This window comes from Cynocephalus volans, chromosome 8 (genome assembly GCF_027409185.1).
Source record: "Cynocephalus volans isolate mCynVol1 chromosome 8, mCynVol1.pri, whole genome shotgun sequence".
In the NCBI taxonomy this organism is placed as follows: domain Eukaryota; kingdom Metazoa; phylum Chordata; class Mammalia; order Dermoptera; family Cynocephalidae; genus Cynocephalus; species Cynocephalus volans.
The window spans coordinates 79,882,703-79,902,401 of NC_084467.1; the positions used below are offsets into that span (position 1 = coordinate 79,882,703).

Here is a 19,699-nt window from a genome sequence, read left to right on the forward strand (position 1 = left end):
AATGGGCTCATCAATATCTGCGATAAATACCAAAGGCTTAACAAAAAGGTATGTAGTTTTTTTATATGAATAATCTGCCAAGTAGATAATTTTGTTACACAAAGCTTTTTTTGTAATAGGATTTTATTTGCGCTGGTGTCAAAAAACAAAAAAACCACACGCCTTTTTCCCTTTCCAAAGTATTTTAAATCTAACATTGTTTCTATACTTGAAATATATAAAAATACTATTTTTAGAAATTCTTAACTTTCTTGTCCCAGAGTATAATTGCTTCTTTAGAAAGGAACAAATCCAGTCACTCAAATCATCCTAAGTTTCCCATTCAAGGTGAAAAAACTGTTTAAGTGATCAATTTCAAACAGGAGCCAGTCAAAAATCTTTGAATTTATCTGACTTATAAAGAATCTAAATTGATAATGGGAATATTTTACTTGTAAGGAGAATTAATTGAGCCATAAGGTCATATACAAAAAGTTTTATAATATACCTTTAAAACAGCTGTTTGGGTCATATGGAAATATGAAAGAGAAATACAATAGACTCATGAGTCTTCAAAAAGAAAACCATACTGCTATGCTATGAAATACAACAGCAGCAGCAGCAGCAGCAAAGTGTCCAAAGCACTAAACCAGATCAGTGAAAAGCAAATCAATAAATAATACAACACATACAAATTCAAGTCTCTTTTCTCAGCCATTAGTATTTACTTTTGGCACTGACATTATTAAATACAATCTTTTGCCCTTTCCACCTTTCTGCCCATTATACACAATAATAGCTTCATTATACAAATGACCTCAGAGAAAGAGAACTGATTTAATACCAACACCTGAAGCTTCTATGATAAAGAAGCACACCATAACTAAATTAACATTTACCACAAAATATTTCTATTTGCAAACCATCCTCCCCTGCCCAATTACTTAAAAGCCCTATTTCATCTATTTCCTAACTGGTTGTTGGCATCTCTGGGTTTAAGTGAAACTTAATATAATGTCCAGATTATATGTATATACTCAAAATAAGAGGCATGGTAGAGCTAGCCCTTCTTGACGAAGAAAATTTCTTCTCCATCTACTTCGCCTGTATATGTTGAGTAGGCAATTGTAGCCATGAGCTCATTCAGGAAGACAGTAGGAATAAAAATGACACAAACAGGCAAACCATCATTCCACCGCCATTAAAAAGCTGGCAGTGGAGGTGGTAGTGGCAGTGGTGAGGTGGTAAGAAGATACACATGTCCCAAAGGGTACACAAGTGTGAGATACATAAACTCATATATAAACTCAATTCTAATTGCTGTCACTAATTTTTTAAGGTTCATAAGCCCCAAGCATGTAGAAGATTGTGCAAATAGCATTTTCTTTCCCCCTATCCCAACTAAAAAAGAATCAGAGATTTTTTTTTTTTTTTTTTTTTTTTAAAGAAACATGTTAGCTTGTATAAAGTAGGAATAGGGGTGGGGTGAGGTAGGGGAAGCCATCTGTTAAAAAACCAAACTCATTTCTTCAGCTTATACTTTTCTCTTTGTACAAGGTGTCTACAAAACCAACTTCACGGATGTGCAATTTGTGCAGTTGCACGGGACTCCACACTTGTCTTCATGCTCTGCTACTGTAGTCTTGAAATTCATAATAACTTTTCAACAAGGAGCAACACACTGTTTTGCATTGGACCCTGTATTATTATGTAGTCAGTCAGTGAGAAAGGTTGCATTCAGTTCCATCCCTTAATCTCTTGGCCCATAACAAAAGTAGCTAAGAGAAAATCCCCTCTCTATAGCACCTTAAAATTGGAAAGGACTCCCCTACTCCTACCAACATCAATTCTTTGCTCCTAGCTATACTGCCATAATCAAACCAATCATTACTCCCAAGATGAGCAGTTTAAGAGGTTTATTGTTATAAAAAGCAATGTTTCCCTCCCAATAAGGAATTAAACATAAAGATATAATTAGTAACCTTAGAAGTATTTATTTTCAATATCACTTTCCCTTGATATTTTTACTCTAAAATTGGGCATTTTTTTTCACTACCTTAAGTAACTTTCATCTATTTTTTTTGATTTCCATTCCCTTTGACTAAAAAACAGTAATCCAGAATCACACAACAATCAGCGGCTAAGTTAACTAGATCCTGTGTATTTTAACACTTTACCTGAAGAGGATGAAGTGCAAAATACCTGGAAAGCAGATTTCCTTTGCTTTAAGGATTAGATTTTTGGCTTAAGTATTAGTCTATAGGAAACAGGTAGCTTGAGTTTGCCCTATAAAGTAGGAGGTTACATTAAGGGTAGCAACAACCTTATAAGCATGGTTCAGAGAATGAGTTAAAGGAAGTAAAGGTAGCCTTTTATTTAAACTTGGGTCTACTAGGAAGAAGAAAAATGTACAAGCCTCTGATATTTAAAAGTAGAGGAGATAATTAGTAAGAAAAATATTTTGAGCAAGTACTCTCAAGAGGTAAAAGGGAAAACTAGACATAAATATATGATACTTCATCACACATTTTTATAAACAGAGAAATTAAAAGCAGCCTAGTTTTACGAGCTTGCCAAAAGCTAAAAAAGCTAACAATACCCCAGCTACAGGTGGTTTACAGGTTGGTTAAGAGTTAATATGATAGCAAATGTATTACTTCTCTGATAAATATTTTTCTTTTCAAAGTAAGTTGGACTTTCATGCTATTTTATTAAGCAAAATAGGCACTTGTTATCAATATCAACCACTTTTTTAAGACTAAGACATTTAAAGTGAGAATAAACATTAAAGTACATAATGACAAATCTGCTTTAAGTCACTTTTGTTTAGAATCATGTGGTTATAATCACACTCCCTGCCCTCTAAAGTCTCTGTGTTTCTAAAATATCACTTCAGACATAGTAGGAATAATTAAATACTTGTTTTTCACCACAAATTAATTAGGTAGGGAAACCATCTTACTTTAAAATTTCCTTTAAATTATCTTCAACAAAATCATATTTAACTTAAATTAGTGCTCACAATCATATAATATAAATCTAAATGTCACAAAGGGATCTGATATGGCTTTTTATAATTTTCAAGAGCTTTACACAATCCAGCCAAAATCCAAACTATAATGGAACACAGTGCTGACCAAGTACTTTCTGTTTTAGTTAACTTCCAGCTAAGGCTACAATTAAATATATATTTTAAACATTCACCTTATTCCTCAACAAAGAAATAAATAGTAAATTCTACTTTTCTACTTCCTTGGTGAGAGAATATCAATCTCCAACAAGATATTCTCTTGTCTTAACATCTAAAAAAGAAAGTCTGTGTATTATTTTACTATTTCCATAAAGCCACTTAAAGCAGATTACCTAAAGTTTAGCTCTGGCCAGCAACAAGCCTTGTTATTTAAGGTCTAACTGTATCTTAATCCATATAAACACCATTCAAGAAATTCATGTTAGAATAGAAACCATAAGAAACACAAACACTACAACTGAGGATATAAAGATATCAGACACATTAAAAAAAGCCCAAACATAAAAAAATCCCAGACAATTATTAAGTAACAAAACCAACAGGAATGCTAGGGAACTAGATAAGACTTCTATGAAAAAGCAGATGTTAAAAAAAATCAACCAAATACAACTATATTTTGTAATCAATAATAACAAAAAAGCTTCATAAAATTTAAGTATTTTATGCTACAATGGTGCAAAACTCTCAGGCTCTATTCTCCTAAAAAACTTACTGATTCAATAAGTGTGGTTATTTGCTTTGTTATAGTGGTATTAAATTAAGTTTGTCCTAAAGCTCTCTCTGGACCTAGTGAACTGTAACTTATAACAAGTTGCAGAATTTCAGCCAATCACAGCAGCCAAACTTCAGTCAATCATAGGCAGCCAACTGTAAACAAACGCTGTAACCAATCCAGCTGTTTCTGTACCTCACTTTCCTTTTTCCATCCATAGATGATATCTGACCATGTGGAATTGCTCTGAACCTATTCTGGTTCTGGGGGCTTCTCAATTCACTAATTGCTCTTTGCCCAATTAAACTCTGTTAAATTTAACTTGTCTAAAATTTTTCTTTTAACAGTGGATTGCTGGGTGATGAGGTGTTTGTTGCTAGAAAAATGACAGAAAAGTAATGAAGCCCACCCTTCTAACAGACAGCATGCTTGCAGATTCATTAACTGTACTGGTATAAACACCTTCCCCGTAACAAGATTTAAAAACCTGAGCAATCTCTGTCTCTTACCTCTTATTCCTCCCTCTACGTCTAACTAACCTGCAAAGTCCTGTTTACTTTATTTCCATAATATTATCCACACATCTATTATCCTTCCTTAACATACCTATTGTAAATTGCTCTGGTACAGTAACCTCACCTACAATTTGTCCCAATCCCTACCAAATCCTTTAACTTTTATTTAAAAAGCAGTTTCAAAAGCATTACACAAATTCTTTTTGAAAATTCAGTAGTTCCTCACTATAAAATTAATTCAAACATTTTAGACCAGCATTTATGTCCTCTACCTGACTCACTTTATCAATCCAATTCAATTCCCTTACCTCCTGCTAGAATCTTCAATATACTTCTCACTTTGTCCCAGATACTCCCTCTTTCAGGTGTGTTCCTTCCCCACCCATGACCTCCATTTTCATTTCAATTAACTATCCTTTGGGGTCCATTCAAAGGCTACTTCCGAAAACCTTGCAGGGTCCTTCTAGTCTAGCTGAAAGTACCTTCCTCTTCCTCTGAACTTCCACAGTATTTCACACATACCTCTCCAATGGCACTTACCAATTTGTCCTGTATTACAGTTATGTATATATGTGCTTGTACTGTATTGTAAGATCCAATTCATCTCTGCAGTACTTAGCACAATGCATAAACCACAGCAGGAGCTTAAAAAAATGCTTGTTTAATTAGTGAATAAATCAGCCAATCATCTTTTGGTATAGCAGGCAAATAGCTATTTCTTGCTGGCATAATAAAATAATTAGTATCTATAAGGATAACTCTAAATTTTCAAATGACTAAATTAAATTGAGTCTACTGTTTCACAAGGCAGAAATAAGAACATTTTAGAAAGACTACCATCAAAATGGTCAGGAAAAATCAAGTTTGACACCTGAAGGGCTAGTCTTCAGTTACCTAGAAAATTTGCTCAACTCAGACAATCTATTACCTTGCTAATCCTGAATAAATGATATGTTACTGTGCAGATAAATATATAAAGATATATGCTTTTAACAAAAACAGTACTACACAAATTATAGCTAATATAGAAACCCATCCATGATAGTTTTTTAAAATACAAGTTTGACCTTGCCATTCCCTTATTTTAAAAAATCCTTCAATGACTTCTTAAATTTTTTACCAAGCATTCAAAGCACCAACCCCCTACCTTTCTGGCATAACCATCTCCCCAAATATCTATCCTGAATGTTCTATTTCATCTCCTCTTCCTAAAACTGCACTCTTATCCTTCAAGTTTAGAGTCTGGCTAAAACCTTATAAATCTTTCTTTAATAGCATACTTGTACTTATCCCACTGGGTCATGATTATGTTTAGGCAGATGGAGTACAGGGTCTTTATAGTTCAGTACAGTCCTGGTACAGGAACTCAAACCTCCACTGAATGAAGGGAAATTTTCTGTGACTAGTTTATTTCTCTCTCTCTTTTAAACAATGACAAGAAACATACCAGCATAAGCTATTTTTTCTCTGTACTTAACAATGAGACAAAGAGTCAAGGCAATAGGAAAAAAGAAGCCCCATTTAACTCCCAGCTCCTCTCAAAAGAAGGCCTAGACTAAAATAAACAACCTGAATTCCATATGCCATTTTATTGTACACTGTCTTGCACAATTCTCTAATTTTGATAGTTTTATATGTGTTGCCAATACTCCTTTCCCCAGTTCTGATGGCAAGGACATGTCTTATACTTCTCACATATCCTCCACACAGTCCAGTCTGGAGGAATTATCATAGTATTTGCTTACAGCAGAAGTTGGCTTGCTCTTTTAGAGTTTAATCTTAGGAAGAAGATACAAATTTTCTACTTATCCTCTTTCAGGCTGAATGAATCACTTTAAAAGCATACGATTTCTTGAACATGCAACATTACAATAATATTTTTAAATGACACTGCAGAGACACTCATGAAAGGACAAGTAATTTAATACACATTGGGAAGCTTTCCAAATACTATTTCTTTTCCTTCCTATCACAGCAAAAAGTGTTTCCATAGCACTTTCCACAATGTAAGAATGACATCCAGTGGCTTACAAACCCACTGTGTTACATGTTCATTAGCACTTGTAGATCTCTGTGGGCAATTATATCATTAAAGCTGAAAACAAGCAAAAGAACCTATTTAGTGACATACGATCTACTATTACACTTAAAATAAAAGTGGACGGTATAAAACACTGACTTTACCAAAAAGAATGTAGATACACTGCACTAGTGATATTGACTAAAAAGCTCTAGTACCAATTTTTTTTTTAAACTATTTTTTCTCATTGGAAAAGTCATTAATTATGATGGGTGAGTCATTTGCTGTAGAATAGCATCATACTTTACTTCCAAAATGTTATCAAAAAAGTGTTCTGAACGTAATGAAATGAATCCCCTCCCACATATTTGCATATATATAAATATTAATTTTAAATAAGAAATTCCAATTTATTTTAAATCTTGAAGATTAGTGTTTGATTTTAAAAATGTGATCTATAGATAAAAACTCGAATAAAATGCATAAAGAAAATTTACCTGCTGCCACAGAAGTGTTATGATTTCTAAGGTATTATTACTGTTAGCTGTGGTCAGTACCAGTCCCTGAGAGAAAGAGGCAAGTACTTAGGGCAGTGTTTATAATCTGTGGGTAGTGGCTTTTTAGTGGGTAGTAAATCAATTTACTGAGTCATGACTAGCATTAATTTTTAATAAAAAAAGAATAAAATTTAAAAAAATTAGAGCATATCAGAATTCAGGTGAGTGAATGAGTGAACAAAGGATTATGCATGTGTATAAATGTGAGTTTGTATATGGAGTTAAGATGTAAAATGGAGTCCCAATAAAAATGTTGAATGCCACCATTATTCTTTTTTTTTTCAAGAGATGACAGAATGCTATGTACCACAGAGAAGCACTGTGCAAACACGAGTTCATCTCACAAATATATTTCCTTTCACAACATTCTCTTTACTCTGACTGTAATTATTTCCATTTCCTCACCTGTTGAAGTTCACTCTTTCTTTGGCCTCAAAATATTATTTTGTTCACAACTGCAGATTAGGTTGGTAGAACATACTTTACTTTAAATAATTTTAAGTGTTTTAGGAATTTTAATAACCAGGGTGATCATATAATTTATCATTCAATCCAGAACACTTATGGAGAGTAAAAGAGGCACTATTACTCAGCTGGGCCAACAAGGCTAAACCAAATTATAACTTAATAATTAAGAACTGTGTTCTTAATATTGCCAGAATAAAAAAATAGAATTTAACTAAAATATTATCAACCACAAAAAAGTCAATAGTTAAAATAAAAAATCCAAAAACATTCAATATGAACTATATCATGAAATTTCTGATTTTAAACGAAAATTACATAATTTTCTTATTAGACAGTATATAGAATTAACCAGAAAAAAATCTGCATGAGCATGTAAAACATTAATCTAAAGAGATCAAAATCTGAAAAAGAAGCCTACTAATAGTGTAGTCTACAGCAATTGGAATAAATCCTTGAATAAGAAGTCTGCCTTGAATTTACAAGACAGGATATAAAGTAAACCCTTTGATACTAGTCTCTTTGGACAAAAATACATTTACAGAAAAAACAGCTTCATAAATTATCTACAACTGAAGACCCATGAAAATTATTAAATAATTTATTTTAACCTACCAAATGGAAGATAAACTGGGTCAGTTCTAGGCAAAATTTTAATCTCTGCAATTTATTCTTTTTTGATAATTTAACTGTCCCAAGCACGGCTACGTCTTCCATGTCTTCAATTCCAAAGCTTTCTTATTTTCTTCATCAGTTCCTTTTACTAATGTTAGGGAGGATGTGATTTAATTTATACTTGTGATAATAGAATTAGTTTTAAAGTTACACAGTTCTTGTATCTTAAGCATCTTCTACTCTTAAAAAAATACTAATAATTTCTTAGTTCTGTATTCTTTCTACTTCATTTTTATTTTGGCATCTCTCCTTTCTCAATTTTCTGCCAGAGGATGACAGCCTTTGGGAGATATGCAAAGTCTATATATATAAAAATTCTTATCTGTGGATGAATAAGTGCATCTTTCTGAGATGGGACCCATAGCTTTCATAAAATTTTCAAAGAGGCCAGTGACCCCCCAAAAGATTGAGAATCATCACATCAGAAGTATGTATCAGTGAACAGATATTTTGGGGACCAGAGGGGTATCCTTTTTACTAGGGTAGCTGGAGATACGTTAAGTTAGAAGAAATATTTCTTCCCCTCAAAAGGCCACCAGTTCCCATAAAAGAGGCCAGGAGCTGGTGGCTTCTAAGAAGGCTTGAAAGTTTATTCTCTCACAGGAAACCGAAGGCCTTCACCATTTAGTATATAAATATGGGGGTATAAAAGCTTTTCCTTAAAGAGTGGATCACACAGCTTAAAATCCACATGAATGAAGACTGTTTGTATTAGGAACACACATACTAAACATCTTTATGGAGGCTTTATCCCTACTATCTTCCTTTTTCATTGTTCCAGTTTTGTGATATACTCATATTAAGGTGAGGTTTTATAAAAATAAGTTTGTATATTATTCATCAAAAGAGCATCTACATATTCTTTAAAAATGATGCTTGTTACTCATAATGTAACATAAAAGATTTGTAAATCACTTACAGTAACCCTGTGGGGAACCCTCTAGGACCACAGGTTGGGACCCTTGCTTTATACCAGTGATACTGATATTGAGGAAGAGAATAAGTATGTGGAATTTATAAACATAATACAGACTCCTCCCCTTGGAAAACAGAAAATATTAATAAAGCTAGATAAAAACTGCTTATTTGGCAAGAATAAATAGCAAAGATGTCATCTGTGTAGCTCTACTGGTCAACAAGATTTTAAAAACAAGGGTAAAATGTTTCAGAATTTCCAAGAAAAGGAGGCATAAATTTTTTACGTTTCTCAAAAGTGGGTACTGGATGTGGAAAATACCACCCTAGACTTTCTTCAGCTTTTCATTTCCTTTCATTTGCCTAGGACGGCCAAACACACACTTTATATTTTCTAGCACTTGTGACACTTTGGCTAGTATTTAATTAATGATACTTTAAAAACATGATCCTCTTTTTTCCTTGATGGCCTTGAATATATGCCCATTCATCCTATATTACTTTTCTGTTTTTTAGGTAATGTTCAATAGAATGCACCCTTGGTCAATGGAGGGTTATGTTTTGAAGAATTTTCAGATGAGGTGAAAGCATTTTTTTTAACGTACTCACAAAATCTGAACTGTAGAGAACTTGCCTCATTGGATATTTGCATAATAGGCTTGAACAGTCAAAAGAGAACACTTTCTGGAGTCCTCCAAAGCCTAATCTAGGCCTAACCATTTCTTGGGTCCCTGTTCTTTCAGTCTTCACCAGAATGCTCCCCACCTTTAACACAACTTTATTTTAGGATTTTCAATTGTATTCATTCTAAAATAAATCCAAGAAATGGACCTCCTGTATATGGTAGAGAATACAGTGATTAAAAACAAAGGTCTAGGGTTAAGACAGGCTTGATCTGAATTTCAACTCTGCTATTTATTAACTTTATAAGTGTGGGCAAATTGCTTAAGTTCTCTAAGCCCTAGTTTCCTGTAAAATGGAGAGAATTATAGTACCTACAACTCATATGGTTGTTGCGAAGATTAAATATGCACATAAACTTGACACACAGTATATAAGTGTTCAATAAAGGCTAGCTGCTATAACAGTAATAATGATTTCTCATTTCTACAGTCTCTTATTTTCATTGCCCTGCACCTCAAATGTCTGCAATCACTTTCCAAGCCTGATGAAGGTGGGGTATATAAAAATTATAACCTCACTGTAGGACTAAACCAGTAAAGTAAAATCACTCTAATCTCCTCCTCAATATAAATGGTCAAGAGTCATCCCCGTCATTTGTACATCATGTCAAGGAAAAAGCAAAGAAGCAGAAGAAAGACACCAGTAGGAATACAAGTATTTCTTTGGCAGCAAGAATATAATGGATATAAGTCATAGGACATGAGGGAGAACAAAAAAGTTGGGAAAACAACTAGAAGAAAGCAGAAGGCAGTGAACTAAGAGAGCAAGAGAAATAAAAAGATTGGAAAGAATTTTAGGCAAAAGGATTAATGTAGATCTATTTAGAAAAGGGTATATTTTAAGATGTGAGAGAAATGGGATTTACTAAAGCAGGGTAGCTTGAAAGACTACAAACGAAAAAGCAAAGCATTTGGCAAGGTATAAGAAGTATATTACATATGAGTAAGCTAATAAAATTTTTACAGACGAGCAGTATGAAGAGGTATCTGCAAGGTTGAGCTAACCAACCAAAAATAACACAGAAATGTGCATGTTATCACTTATATGCATAGCTATTTATTAGTCCTAAATATAGTTTAGGGCCACTAAAAGAAAAATCTATTCAGTTGTCAAAACAGGCCATTACTAAGGCTTGCCCAAGATTTGATCTATAGGTTAATGAACACTCATTAGTTTGCTTAGTTTTCTAATCAATCCTACATATTTGAAATTTCACTATAATTTCCTTTTCTAGTATAGCACTTCCCCAAGCTACTACTACAATCTTCTTTTTATCAAAGAGAGGTGTCTTACTGAAATCTAACAAAAATAAATTTAAAAATCAAAAATAGTATAATATAAAAATCAATGGGATTAATGTAGACTCAAAAGTTCCACACCACTATTGGGTTATTTTTTTCTTCAAATCAAGTCAATAAGAGCCAAATGAAAAAGAATAACTTGCTTAAAATTATATGTAACAGTTTACAAGTTGCTGAAATTTAATGTGTATTCAGATTCAACTGCTGCTTACCAAAGACACCTATAAATATTATCTGAATTAGCACCAGTCTGGTGAGAAAAAAAGTATTGTATTGTATCAAACAGACTTGCTGTGATATCTGTTCAAACATACCTGTACCAGTCAAAAGTCCAGCACTCTTCTTTCGTGCATAAGCGCGTAAGTGGTTGGACAGGCTAACAGCACTTGTAAACGTCGTATTGCAATGCACACATGTTCTAAGCTTCACAGGCATACCTATCATTCAAAAGAAAACTATAATCCAGTTCTCACTTCAAAAAGTGAAATTTTCTTAGCTTAAAGCGTGTAGAAAAGTACCACAATAAAGATGGTTTAAAAAAAAACGTTCATTGAATTAACTTCACTTAAAATGAGGGGGGATTAAGTTCACAATTATTAGTTTGTAATTAGTATTTAGAGCCAACCCATGCTCTTTGTAAAGGTAGAAGAGGAAGGACTTAAACCTCTGAGATCCTCTGGATTTAACACCTATTATCACTTTCTTGCAGATTTCTGTGTTACGCAGATCATTTCTCAAACCTACTAAAATACAACCCTGTGATTTGAATAGCACAGTTCTTGTTGAGAAGTTTCAAAGCTTACATTACCAATAAAAAGAACTAAAAAGTCTAGTTGACAAAGTGGTAATTAAAGTGTTTTACCCACAAAACTATAAAAGGCTCAATACTAAATTAGGCTTTCCGATGAAGGCTGGGAGAAAAGGTGGTAAAACACACCACTGAACAGCTGTTAGACACAACATTTTATTCAGGGCATTTTATGTTCATTACTCTGAATGCGCAATCAATAATGAAAGTTAATGATTTGAAGTTTTTTGTTAAAATCTTTGTGCTAAATAAATGATCAACAAGCTAACATCTTAGTCATCACAGGAAAGAAAACATGTTGAAACAATAAGAAACTCCTAATTTCTCAGACAACCCTCACTCCCCCAACACACTTCAGTTGACTTCGTCTACATTATTATAGCCACAAATATGTTTCCATCCTCTGAAGTATACTACACCTTGGTCAACACAGCTAACACATCTTCTTCCCCACATTTTATCCTTTGGAAAAGATACGGAAAGCTCTTGACTTTGAAAGACTCTCCTTGTACAGAAAAAAGAGCCCTACTAGCCAGAAGCCCATACAAGATAAATTGTTTTTCAGACCACTAACAACACAAATTAATCTTTCCTTAAATCAAAACTGCATTACAAATACATGGGATATATCAATGTTTGCCCAAGGCAAACAAATCAACATGACTTCACAGTAATTTTACTCATTATTTATCCATTAGCCATTACTATTACCTCAGACACAGTCAACTTAGGGCTCTAATCATGAGCCCATCTAAGTAAGCCTTCAACATAACCTCCAAAAGAAATCTATGAAGACACTTAAAATTCTTCTAGTTTAAAAGTATAAACCAACTTAGCAATACCAAATAAAATTTGGTTACTTTAACTGTCACATCATTTGCCAGTACATACAAAATATTCCTTTACAAAGGAAAAACACTGGTGCACAAGCACTAAGCTAAATCATCTGTTCTGTTCAATTAAAATGCTGTCATAAAAATCTAAAACCCCACACAAACATGTTTTATACTCACACAGTTCTCCAAAACCAAACTATCCCACAATACAATGAAGAAATGCAGAAGGAGAGGTTTCTTTGGGTTAACCACAACATACAACAGATACCAATCCATTCAGTTCATACAGTCTGTTTTGTTTTGTTTTACCCATGCAGTGGAAAAACAAATAACTAAATCTTGAAAACATTATCACTTTGAAACAATGGCAAAAATATGACAGAAGTTTGCCTTTTCGGTAATACTATGCTTTTGAACAATGTCAACCTCCCATCCATAACCATCCTACAGCCATAGTAAATTTTATTTTTACAGATCAGCTTTTTGTTTTTTTGTGTGGTTTTCTTTTACTTTTGTTCTCACCTTATATTCAGACCAAGAAATGAGGCAGAGAGAACTCAGTGCTGATGAGCATCAATTCAAGAATTATATAGAAGTGACAGTAGAATAACCAATCTGTGCTCTGTAAAAAAAAGCAGCTTAAAGATTCTGAGAAAGTGTTTTCCACAAATACTCTACTAAAGAAAGCATAATTGAACTGCTTTTAAATTATATATGAGAAAATAATCATAAATGTCCTCTTACCTGAGTGCACAGTCAAGTCCATTTTTTGTGGTTGATACATCAATGGACTGTCATTTAATGGAAGAACACATTTCTGAACAAATCTCTTTCTTGCTGTCTGATTATGGATCTTTTGAGGAAAAATAGCAGAATTCCTTTCTTCTCCCATCCTTTTATTTTTAAGAAGTTCTATCAGTGTAAGAGACTGATTCTTTTTTCCACTGGGCAGTTCTGGTTTTGTTTCATCATATTCATTTAAGAAATTCAGCCCTTCTTCCTCTGATGCAGATACTGACAGAGTTTCAGTCTTTAGGCCATTACGGTATGCTTCAAGAGGTATAACATTTTGAGATAGAAAGTCATCACTTGATGCAAGTTTTTGAGCTACAAATGGTCTGGGAATAATACGGCGACTGTTCAATGCCTTTAAGATTTTTTCATATTTTTCTTCATTTTGCATCATCTCATTCAGAACACAGATTGGAGATTTGTGAGCATCCCATTTGGTCTTTCCAAGTCTTTTCAGGTGGCCTCTAACATGATTTGATAATCCAATTTTAGTATCAAACCAACCGCCACAGAGCTGACAAGTGTGTTCAGAAGTAGTTTCAGACTTCTCTATAGCTAAAAAAAATTTTTTAAGAGTAATATCAGAATTTTTTATAAACTGACCACCCTAAAATGAATTAGCTCTGCAATAGGAATTATGTGATTCTAATAAAGACCAAACTCAAACAAAACTAAAATCCTCTGAATATGAACACAGACCTTCTAGCCCAAATTATCCACATGAGAACTTACCTTTTCTAACTCGCTTAACAGGTGTCCCTGTGCCAGTTCTTTTGAAATGTTGCATTTTGTCACTTGTGGCTATTTGTTCTGGTGATACAACATGACGGGCTTCATAACTTAATCCTGCTCTGTGAAGATGTCCCCGGACATGATTTGACAACCCAACACCTGTTTCAAATGTTGCGGGGCAGTAAGGACATGATTTCTTCTCAAGAGACAAATCAGTCCAATGAAAAACAGAACTATGCTTTGACAATGAAGTTTCTGCATTTTCTAAATGCTGAGAATCATGTATCTCATGCAAAAAACTGTTAGTTCCAGCATCTTCATAATATTCAAAATAAAAGCCATCATTTTGATCATAACTAAGGGTAGCATTTTCTCCAGGCTCTTGACCTTCCACCTTGCTTTTAAATAGAGGGAGTAAGTTTACATGTTCTTGATTAATATCATTATAGGTTTCATCTTCTATGGCTTGTGTAGTATAGTCAGCTAGCTCAACATTATCCCAGGAACTTTCATCTTCTGTTTCATAACTATCTTTCTTTTCAGCGGAATTAAGTTTCTGCAAAACAACAACAGTCATTTTATGCAAAAAATCTGGATAGCTATCCAAGTCTTCTCCTCCAACAGAACTTTCCTTCTTAGATTCCTTAGCTACTCTCTTTACAGCTACACGCCTGTGGTCTTTGAAGCTTTCTGGCCTTTTGGTGTCAGGATTATGAGGATCTGAAATAAAACTATTGTTGTGAGAATTACTAGACGATGAAAACAGATGTAAAGAATTTAATGAATTACCTTCTTTTTTGAAATGCAGAGGATATGATTCACCTGATTTTTTTATCGTTTTGTAGTTTTCGTATTTGTGTCGATATATATAGTTGCTATTTGCCTTGGCATTAGGTTTTTCTTTTGCTGCTTGATGGAAATACTTTGGTTTTTGGTCAATGCTGCTTTTAATCATAACAGTCTTGTGAGGAGAGTTGCTTTGATTGCACATGTTTACACCTGATTGGGTGATGCTTTTCCGGGCTTTCTGTATTCTGTGTGGCCGCTTATGAAATTTTGAAAAATTACTTGATTGTGAGGATGATCCATATGTTCGCTTTACATCCTGTTTTAGAGCAGAATTCTTTGGAAATGTGGTCGACTGCTGTTTTACTAATGGTTTAGTGCTATCGATATCTACAGGTTCTTCAAGGACGTCACTTTTTCTTTTATCAAGTCCAAGAGGATTACCAAATGAATCCACGCATGATGATGAATGCAAGTACTCCATGTGCTTTTTTAAAATACTTCTGGCTGAAGTAGTAAAAGGACACATCTTACATATGTAGGTAGCTGATTTTTTGGATGATCCTACAACAGAGTCTTTCATGAAAGCCTTTTTTGGGGTTTTCCTCTGGGCTATATCAGAACTGACTACAGGGCATTTTACCACTGCTCCATGGGCAATGCCTCGATGACATTCTAATTCATTTTCTGTCACTGCCATGAAGTTACACTCTTCACAGCAATAGTACCTTTTATCTTTTTCATGGGTTTTAGCATGTTGCACAAATGTTTTAGGGCAATTGGTACCAAACACACACTGAGGACACTGTAATCGTGCACTTCTTCCTTCATCCTGAAGTTCTTTCAATTCACGAATTTCCTCCATCAACTTCTGTCTTCTTTCTTGGTGAATAATCATATGTTTCAGAAGTGAATTGCGATCTCGAAATGTCCGTCCACATTCTCTACAAGCATATGGTCTTGGGACATTAAGATGGCGAAAGTGACTATTCCCATCTAAATGATACATCATATGCCTGTGGAGGTGCTTTTTCTCCCTAAAATTCACATTGCACTTTGTACAAGGGTAAAACGATGGCTCTTCAGTACTGAAAGTAGCAGGTGACTCAGAATCACTCTCTTCACATTTCTTTTTTAAGGTATTTGAAAGAAAAGTGCTAGTATGAACAGGTGAACTGTCTTCGCCACACTTATCTGAGTTATAAATTACATGCTGGAAAGCATCCACAGATTCCAAGTCTTCATCAGTTGATTCAGGCTTCACTTTTGATAATGCATATTTCTGAGAGTCTATTGCTTGTAGCTCTTCATTCTGTTCAAGAAAGCCTACTTCTAGCATTTTTGATTTATTGGGTACACAATTAGAATCACTAAAGGAATCCTCAGTATAACGAGTTATCTTGCTTACATCCATTTTTCGCTTTCTCTTTTTTTCTAGACCTACTTTAGAGTGAACTGGAGCTTTATCCATTGTTTCATCATTAGTCATAAGAAACTGAATGAACTCTTTTTGAGGATCCCAGTTTGTGTCATTTTCTGACCTAAATTCATCTGTACCTGAGGAAATTCCTGTTAACGTACTGACACAATCACCTTTTACCACTAAATCATCACTATCCTCACCTTCCTCTACTTGATTTATTAAAGTGCTATCTGACTTTATACTACTTCCTACTGAATTCTGAATTTCACAACCAACTGAAGCAGAGGTAGGTAGTTTTTTAATGGAATGGGCTGGATTCTTAGCATGTGCTACATCTGGTAACAAAAATAAAACTTGGTGTTGACTTGCTTTCTGTGGTGTAGACAGCTGAAGATCAGCTGCTACCTCCAAAGCTGAACCAGATTCTGCTGTTGGCTGATCCACAGGCTGTCCAGTGGTTAATGAAACACTGCCTTTATTCATATTGGAAGTCTTAGTTAATGAGGAGTGTGAAACCGGTCCATTGACAGCAGCTCCTTTAGGCAAGATAAAGTTTTCACTAGAAACAGTAGGAGCACCAGCATGTATAAATAGAGTAGACTGGCCTCCACTTAAGGCTTTTTCAGATTTTTCCTTTGACAGTTCTTCAGGCAGAGTCAACGTATTGTTTTTCTGAAATGATGTCTGACAATCTTTTGGTTTATGAACTCCACTCTCTTTCTGTGAGATAAAATTGTTGTCATCTAGGAGTTCTTCTTTAGCACCAGTAATATCGGTGTTTATCTTCAAATCATCCATATTGTTGGCCAGCCCATTTAACACATTTAGTCTAGAAAATGGAAAAAAAAAATTTAGATTTGCAAGGAAGAAAAAATACTATTCGAATGTATGGAGAATTAGAAGTATACATTTTTATTAGCTTAATTTTCTACTCTTCATTAAAATTGAGATCCTAATAATTTTCCAAGAATGAAGGAAAACTTAAACAAACGGAAACACTTGAAAAGCATCTCAAAGGTTAATACTGTTCTTCACGTTAGTCAACAACAATCCAATACTGCATATATATCAACTGTCTAAGGAAAAGCAACATACACAAGCACACAAACACACAATATAAATGAATATGCTACAAAAAAAATGAATATGCTACAGACTGAAAAAACCACTTTAAAACCTCATATATAGATTGCTAATAAAAAGAAAACTTTTTCTCTATACTAGAGAATAATTTAAATTTTCAAACACTGCAGAGAAGCAAAAGTTTTGTCACTTAAAAGTTCACTGCTGAAGAAAGGTTACAAAATACCACTCAATAAAAAACTTGAATTGAATGAACATATTTGCTATCAATGTCAATGGCTTATTATGAGACGGTAATTTTGATTTTTAAGACATTTAAGACTGCTTTGCTCTCAAGATGTTTAACATTCTCCTAAAATTCTACCAATTGTAAAAATACTTTATTCATAGGGTTTCATTAATTCCTTATTAAAATTATCCTTAATTCTAACTTTAACTTTAGTATAGTTAAAATGAATGAAGCTCCATGTTAAATTCTCATACCCTGGGCCCCCAAATTCTAGGCATTCTCTAGAAGTAGTTATCCTATTTATGATCTGACAGTCTAGTGCAACGGCCTAAAAAATTTTACAATGAACCAACAAAAATATGTTTTTAATTTATTTCATATAAAATGTAGATAAAAATTTTCTAGGCATTTTAAAAAATACATTTAATCACTATGAAAAGACAGCATGATATTTTAAAAGTAAAGGAGACATCTGAATGTTTGAGAGAGATTCATTCCATGGCTGTAATGACTGCTCTTAGAAATGGCCACAATGTACTAGAATTGCCTGTCTTCTTGGAAGAAAGTATGCTCTCTGAGGGCAGGTACTGTAACCCAGTCACTGTCATATCTTTAGAACCTAGCTCAGCACTTGGCATAGGTGCTCAGGCAATATTTGTTGAATAAAGAACTGAATAAGTATTGAATGAATAAAAACAATTGCAAAACCAAAGTAAAAGCTCCTAAAATAGAATAATAGTTTTTATTCCTATGAAATCTGGATATACCATTCAAATAATATGTTTCATAAAGTTCTGATTTCTTGACTCAGCAATTACAGCAAGATCCTCAAAATATCAAATAATCCTCATTTACAATTTAAAGAACCTGCTATTTGGCAACCCCAGGTATTAACTATTTGAAGTACTAGCATAACTTCTGTATTTCTTTTCCTTTTGTACATAGTAGTATGCACAGTTTATACATTCTCCAAATATTTATTGAGCACTTACTATGTGCCACGAACTGCTCTAGTATTAGAAATACAAAATTAAAAATAAAGACAGATTAAATTCCTGCTCTCAGATAAAGAATAAAACCCTCACAGTTTTCTTTTATAGTATTTTTAATTTATATAACAAGTAATAATATTTTAGAAAAGCAGGAGACTGCAATCCAAATTAAAACATTTTCAATAAAATTCAAAATATCTACTATCCTTTATGGTGTCAATTTCATGCTTTGTAAAACATTAAGTGTAGTTCAAGAATAAAAGAATTGTTATTTCTTAACTCAGAACAAGCACTTAAAAATATGATCTTATTCTTTCTACAAAATGTGTTCTTTAATACAACAAACATTACAAATATTTTTCTTTGGCATTGTTATTTATATCAACAATCATTTTTCCGCCCCTCGTAGGTTTTAGAATTCTGTTTTGAGATTGGTAAACATCCACAGTAATAAAAATAGACTTCCAATAAGATCATATTCAATGATATCACCACAAAATGGTGCTAATGCAGCACCCAGCAGGAGTCTCTACATCACACACACAGAAGTTAAAAATGGGCAGCACATAAACATGTGTTAGAAGGGAGTGTGCAAATGTCAATGAAAGAAAAGCAAGTCTTGGTGCCATACTATTACCCATTCCTGATATTTCTCATTAAATTAGGTAGAAAAAGTAAAATGCCTCAATAGCAACAATCTAATAAATCTAAAATGAATGACAAAATTTTTTAAAAACTACCCTAAAAGTTACTTTCTGTTCCTACTTATTATAATCACAGAGGTAGACAAATATATGCTCAGTCAATTTGAAAGCGTATATTAGCTTTTCTCAACAGGAAGCAACATTGCTAACGAAGTGGTAAATTCAGTGTTAATGAGTGGCTTCACTGTTACCACCTCGGAGGTAAAACCTTCCATGTTCTATGTTCCACCCATCTGTTCTGGTGTTAGAGGTTCAGAGATGGAACAGACGCTTCCCATTTAAAGCAACTTCATTGGTACCCCCTGAACAGCAGGGTGACAAACTATGAGAATATGATGTCGGCCTGGAGACTACATCCTCATTACCAGAACGGCTTTAGAAGAGCTTTTCATAAGTTCATATCCTGAAGGTATCAAACTGTTTTGTTCAAAAACACAGAAAAAACACATGTGCATAACAG

The 19,699-nt window shown here is 33.8% G+C and overlaps 1 protein-coding gene across 4 annotated transcripts in view; it reads right to left on the reverse strand.

Annotated features, from left to right (window-relative positions):
* ZNF644 (zinc finger protein 644) overlaps positions 1-19,699 on the reverse strand; it is a 107,019-nt gene that overhangs the window by 5,508 nt on the left and 81,812 nt on the right. For 3 of the 4 annotated variants that reach the window (XM_063106273.1, XM_063106275.1, XM_063106274.1), the window contains 3 exons: positions 14,023-17,060; positions 13,243-13,845; positions 11,169-11,291 (listed from right to left, as the gene is read on the reverse strand). In XM_063106273.1, the coding sequence (XP_062962343.1) occupies positions 11,169-11,291; positions 13,243-13,845; positions 14,023-17,060 (3,764 nt within the window). The remainder of the gene's footprint in view (positions 1-11,168; positions 11,292-13,242; positions 13,846-14,022; positions 17,061-19,699) is intronic. The other variant, XM_063106276.1, reaches the window with a different exon arrangement.